Source organism: Equus asinus, chromosome 20 (assembly GCF_041296235.1).
Source record: "Equus asinus isolate D_3611 breed Donkey chromosome 20, EquAss-T2T_v2, whole genome shotgun sequence".
NCBI lineage: Eukaryota > Metazoa > Chordata > Mammalia > Perissodactyla > Equidae > Equus > Equus asinus.
The window spans coordinates 86,648,177-86,654,674 of record NC_091809.1 but is presented as its reverse complement, the minus strand read 5'-3'; the positions used below and the strand labels follow the sequence as shown (position 1 = coordinate 86,654,674).

At 46.8% G+C, this 6,498-nt stretch overlaps 1 protein-coding gene across 1 annotated transcript; it reads right to left on the bottom strand.

Annotated features, from left to right (window-relative positions):
* On the bottom strand, nucleotides 1-5,086 carry LOC106831712 (olfactory receptor 51D1). Its single transcript, XM_070491541.1, has one exon. It carries the CDS (start codon nucleotides 3,165-3,167, stop codon nucleotides 2,151-2,153), a length of 1,017 nt encoding a protein of 338 aa, XP_070347642.1. The 5' UTR covers nucleotides 3,168-5,086; the 3' UTR covers nucleotides 1-2,150.
* Between the last annotated feature and the right edge of the window lie 1,412 nt (nucleotides 5,087-6,498).

Sequence of the window (6,498 nt, the reverse complement as noted above, 5' to 3'; positions counted from 1 at the left end):
TGTACATGAAGACACCCATGAATAGGATCGTTTCTTGCATGTCTGCAACACTTTGTAGTTAACAAAGGACATTCACAGCACTTAAGCTTTACAAGATCACTGCTATTGTACTTTCTATTATACAGAAGAGGAAATGAGATCCAGAGAGGTTATATGGTATGCCAGTTTATATTTCCAGGGTTTCAACCTTATAAGTCCTACAGCAGTATTCTTTCTTCTGCCTCAAATGAATCAACACTGTTTTCTACCTATCATTCTTCAACGTGAACACTTTTGACCCCACACATTCCAAGAGCTGGAACCTGAGTGAGTGTACCTAGAGTGAGAGGCTCCTAAAGGATGCCTGAGCCTGTACAGTGTCTCATATTGGTCTCCCCCCGCATCCCCCATCCTCATTCACTGATTCCCCAAAGGGTTTAAAAGAAACTCCCTACAATCAAGGACAATGTTTAAACACGTTTGGTAGACCAGCAAGAAAGGGAAGGGAGATGGGAAAATACTGTGACCTGCTATTGAGGCAGAAGGCAGGTATTAGGGCAGTCAATACCTCAGGGAGGGTGGAAGGAAAGATGGGAAGAACTGACAGAAGCACCTGAAACCTTGTGGTCAGGATGAAGAAGGTGTGGTCTGGCCTTTGAGAAGATGCAAAGAAGCCCTGTGCTTATCTATCACTCCCAGAGACTGAACCATAATCCCAGGCTGAGGCCAGGCCAAGAAACTCAGCCTCTTAGAGTCATGCCTCTCAAATTTGGAAACTACACCTGCTGCTTACAATCAGGACCTCTTCAATCTCCTGCCTCCACCCCTGATACACACAGACACCATTCATCAATCAGTGCTCAGAAACTACTCACTCTTATGCCACATGATCACACCTGCTACACAAAGGAAATGTGTCCTAAAATATATGCCCCAGACACATGCCCTAAAATGCCTGCATCACAAACAAGGCCTGCATACACATACACACACGTACACACGCACCCTTCAGACATTACAGTCCACCTACATGTGACTAAAGACATATATACCACACCAAATGATTTCACATCACAAATACTATGCATAACAGACATATGCCCAAACATAAACACCACACACGGCAAAAGGTACAGACATCCCAACACTACACATTCCACACACTCATGCATATTACATATTCTACATTGTTACAAATATGAAATATTTTACATTACACACATTGCATTCTACATATTATATATTACATTCTACATATTACATTCTACATTTACATATTACAAACATGAAGAAAAAATAGAAGCAACATTGTTACCAGATACACAGAAAGATATTGTCCATCATTCTCAAGTAGATGCATATCACATACCAAGTAACAGAGATCACATAAACACAATAAATACACAATCAGAGACATTATTCATGAAATACATACATGCCAGGACACAGCTACCACACTCATCAAAACACAACTGGCATATATTCTATGCACCTACACATACACTAAAAATTACATATAGCCAGATGAACATACCTATATACACACAGCCACAACCAGAATAAATAGTACCTTATGGAAAAACAGTCTCCAGTAGAACTATATAAACACATTAGCAGATTCCACACAAATACACTCTCATGCAGACAGAAATATAAACACTTTATCTGAGCTGTCTCCTCTCCGGCTACCACACCCCTCCCCTTCCTCCAATTTCTATCATCCAAATACCTTCATTAAACCCTAGAAATGACTCTGTAACCACTTTTGGGGCCCAAGAAAGAAGCTTTATAGCCAACACAGTTTCACCTACATGGATACATGGGAGCAAAATAATTAAAATCATACATCAAGACTGGAATGAATCGTGAAGTGTGGCATTTAGAGCCTTCTCATGCCAAAACTACATGTATTTTTCAGTTGGGAGAGAGGAACAAGGCAAGGCCACCATAGCAGAAAGATTAGGGTGATGATTCTCCAGGATGGCCTATCCAAACTGGGTAATAAATTTTTCCATACTGACACGTTCCTGAAGACAGAAATCCAAGGTCTATTTAGATAACTGGGAGCAGACAACCCAGTGAGTTGGATGTTCTAATCACCAAGACATTCAATAGGACTCTAATCCTGCCATCTTTGATAGAGATTGAGGACACTGGGGAGGTTATCCTCCTCATCTGCCATCTTGTAAGAACATATTGAGGACCCATGAACGGATCTCCTTGGTCTTGGCTCCGTAGACAAGAGGGTTAACCACAGGTGGTAGCAATAGATAGATATTAGCCATAATCACATGGAGCAAGGAGGTAGGGCCACCCAGCCTGTGGACCACTGAGAGCCCGATGAGGGGTACATAGAAGACCAGCACAGCACAGAGATGGGAGATGCAAGTATTGAAAGCCTTGAGTGATGTCCCCCGAGAAGATAGCTCCAACACGGCCCTCAGGATGAGGACGTAGGAGAAGCCAATGAAGAGAGAGTCGACACCCATGACTGAAAGGATTACGAAAAGTCCATATACTACATTGACTGTGGTGTCAGTACACGATAGCTTCATAATGTCTTGGTGCAGACAGAAGGAGTGTGTGACAGTATGTGTTTGGCAGTATGACAATCGCTTCAGGATGAAGGGCAGTGGGAAAAAGAATACAAATCCCCTGGTCAAGGCAGCTAGTCCGATCTTGGCAACAGTAGGCCCTGTGAGCACAGAAGCATGCCGCAATGGGTGGCAGATGGCCACAAAGCGGTCAAAAGCCATGGCCAGCAAGACAGCTGACTCCATGGCTGACAGAGCATGGATAAGGAACATCTGGGCCAGGCAAACGTTGAACTCAATCTCCTGGATGCCAGTCAGGAAGAGGCTGGCCATCTTGGGCATGGTGACTGAGGAGAGGACTAGGTCAATGGTGGAAAGCATGGCCAGGAAGAGGTACATGGGCTCATGCAGCCGCCTTTCCACACGGATGATGAGGACAATGGCCAGGTTGCCCAGGGTGGCCAAGGCATACATAAAACACAGGGGAAAAGCCAGCCAAAAGTGTATATTAGGCCCCAGGCCAGGGATGCCCACCAGCAGGAAGTATGCTGGGTGGATCAGAGTTCCATTTGGAGTGGCCATGACAGGAACCAAGAGCTGAGGCTTCTGCATCCCAAGTCCAGAGTCTATGAAAGGGAAGAGGAGAAACATCATTCAGTCATGGCTCAGAGAGAGAAAGGACTTACACGGAAAGGATGCTGGAACAGTGACAGCAGCAAACAGAAAGACTAAGTACTTCTAGTAATTCTGAACTCCAGCCTCTTTTTGCTCTAACTCTCCATATACAAACTTCCCTGTAGGTCCCATTAATCTCAGTGTGTGAAAGCCCACTCAAAAAACATGTGCAACAGCCCTTCATTTCCAGAGCTGATGGTGCTGACCAGAGCCTGCTCTTGGCCACTTTCACAACAGAACTGACAGGCTTGCACAGAACCTTCCACACTGATCCCAGCTGTTTTGCTGCAAGTCGGGGTTAGGGTTGGTTTGGGTCCAGAGTCTGAGGCACAGTCTGTGGTTGCTGTTAAGATCCACTCTAACCTGATTCAGGGCAGGAAGCAGGGCTTCAGTCTGAGACCGGATTTCAAGGGACAGGTTTATGTTTAGGCCTGAGTAGCATTTCTCAAACTTCCCTGATAGAATCATCTGAAGCAGTTATTGAAAACACAAAGTCCCACTTCAGCTCAGAGAATCAGAATTTCCAGGGGAGGGGTCCAGAAATCTAGTCAAAGAACAGTAAGTCCCTTCTCCCCAAGTTGTTTTTTTTAATCAAAGAGAAATTTGGGCAAAGCTATTCTGGTGTTCCAGGAGGTGAAGGGATGGAGGTGAAGAAAGACTATCATTTCCAGCCTCCCCCAAAGAAAAGACTCTTTCATCAGGATCTCTCAAGGCCCACATGAGAGTCAGTCCCAGATTGTGCTTGGCTGGGGTGTGACATAGAAATCAGATGCAGCTGAGACATGGAAAGAAAATCAGTCGTGCTGCTGCCGGTGCTACCCAGTGTCCACAGCACCTCCTTCTTCCTCCACTCTTCTCCCTGGTGACCACATAACACCCCAGGCTCAACTTCCTTGCTCCACACAGACCACCCTGTTCAAGCCTCTGTCCTGAGATCCAGACCCATATAACCTGCCGCCTCTTCGTATTTCTACTTGGACAGCCTATGGGCCTCACACTCATCTTGTCCAAAACAGGACCCGTCTGAATGGTACCACCCGGTCAGCCACGTCATCCAAGTCAGGGAAGTTAGTCCCACCTTGATTTCCCTGCTCTTTCACCTCCACGTGTGACTGTTTTCCCAATGAATATATCATAGCCTTTCCTCTTATTTAAAACACTCTCCCTTCCTCCCAACCTCATTATACCATCCACCCTGCTCTGATTATGAGAAGAGCTTCCTAACTCACCTCCTCGCCGCCAAACCCAGATATTTCAATCCACCTTCCACACTGCTGCCATCTAAACAGCAAAACTGGACATGTCAGGCTCCTGTTTAGCAAGTGACAGGTGACTCCCGTAGTGTTCAAGATAAAGTTGGAACTCCATAGTCTGCGTTCAAAGCCCCTCACAGTGTGGCTCCAACTTGACTTTCCAGCCCAGCTTCTCAGTCTCCCTCTCCCTTACCAATCACCACCACCACCACACACAAGGGTTTTTCCCTGGGTAAATTAATTCCCCTTGCCTTGTTTTTTCAGTGAAGGGTGGGAGGCTGGAACTGGGGAGTCCTTCCTGGCACAAGGGATAGACATAGTTTGGAACCGGCCTCATAGTGGTTTGAAGAAATTCCTCTCTGCGTAGGTCACTGAACAAGGTCTGGGATCCAGGCGCTGCCATCGCGAAGCGCCCGCGCTGGCCAACGACATTTCCAAGCAACTGAGCTGCCTGGGCTTCCTCCGGCAAAGCGCCCTCCCTGCCCAGGTCTGCGCGGACTTCCCAGGGCCTGGGCAAGGCTCTCCTCCCCGTCCCTCCTCTCCCTGAATTGAGCCTGGCACACTCACCAAGAATGCGTCAGCCCCAGGCCACAGCCCATACATAGCTTCTCTGGGGGCCCTAGGGAGTCTGAGGGATGATGAAGAGTGAACCACTCCGGACTCCCTGGGAGCTCAGCTCCGCTCAGGCGCCCAAGGAACACTGACTCCTGCCCAGAGGGGCAGCGCTCTGTTACTATTCTAAGACTAGCTCTGGAGACTAGAGGGAAGAGGGGGAAGGATGGGGGTGCCGTGGGGTGGCGAAGAGAAGACCGATGACCGGCGCTGGCAGAGAGGAGCTACTGGAATGGAAGCGTGGACACTCACTAGTAAGCACACAGACACGACTACTCGCTCCTACGCTCGGAACGCAGTATCCAAGGGGACCCAGAGCTGTGCTCGGAACCACCTCTCGCTTTTTGATGCTTCCCCCTTGTGGTCACGTAGGGGAGTTGCAGCCTTGTGGCAGCTTGGGCAATGGCTCCGAGGATGATGCCTCAAGAACCAAGGACCTAGCTGACCTAGTATCTGAGCTCCTTCCGCTGCACTACGCTGCCCCTTAGTATTTTCTCCCTCACAAGCCAATGCTTTCTTCCTCGAGGAGCTAATCAGAGCTCTCATGTGCTCCCAGAAATGAAACCGTGTACAGTGGTTGTTTAAATGTAGGGTTCTGTCAGGAAAGACGTGTTCAAATCTGAGCTCAACCACTCACTAATGGTATAATGGTCCTTAGCCTCAGTTTAATGTGAAAAATAAAATGAGACACTAGTAATTCTCCAGATAATGTTTGTGTTCATTATTATGACTCAAAACAACTGGACGAAGCAACGAAGTAGGAGGAAATCCAGTTGAGATTATGTTACAACAGCCAGAGGAAAAGAGTAAGTTGGGAAGGAAGAGTGGACAGTAATGCCGAAGGCTGCTGAGAGATCAAGCAGTTAGAAGGACTGAAAATAAAAGGTCAATGGTTACCTTGGGTAACCTGTTGAGGTGGTTTGGTGGGAACAGAATCTTGAATGCAGCAGTGAGTGGGTTGGGAAGAAATGGAGAAAGTGGATGCAGAAAACTCGTTTAAGAAGTTTGTATGTGAAGAGAAGGAGTTAAATGGGCAATACATGAATAATTGCTAGCTCTAAGGAGAGTTTTTAAAAATTTGTATTTTGGAGCTAGAAGAGATTGAACACAAGTAAATGTCAACAGAATGGAGTTAGTAGAGAGGCTCCCTGTCCTTTACGTCTCACATTTCTGGTGGAGTTCTTCAAGGCTATGACCCAGGTAGACCCTCTATCCTTCCCCTCTATACAGCAACTATGAGCAATCTTACCTGCTCCCATAGCTTCCATCACCCAAACAGGCGAGACCAATCCTGAATGCCATACATGATAATGTCTATAGGACATCACCATTTAGGTGTCCCTCAGGCTCAAACTCAACGCATCCAACTAAACTCATTATTGTTGATCCCCATTCCATGCCCCCAATCTATGTTTCTGTTCCTTGTCACACAAATGACTCTGTCG

Bases quoted from the DNA above. Each gene is read 5' to 3' on its own strand.
- LOC106831712 (XM_070491541.1), bottom strand. From the start codon at position 3,167: ATGATGTTTCTCCTCTTCCCTTTCATAGACTCTGGACTTGGGATGCAG.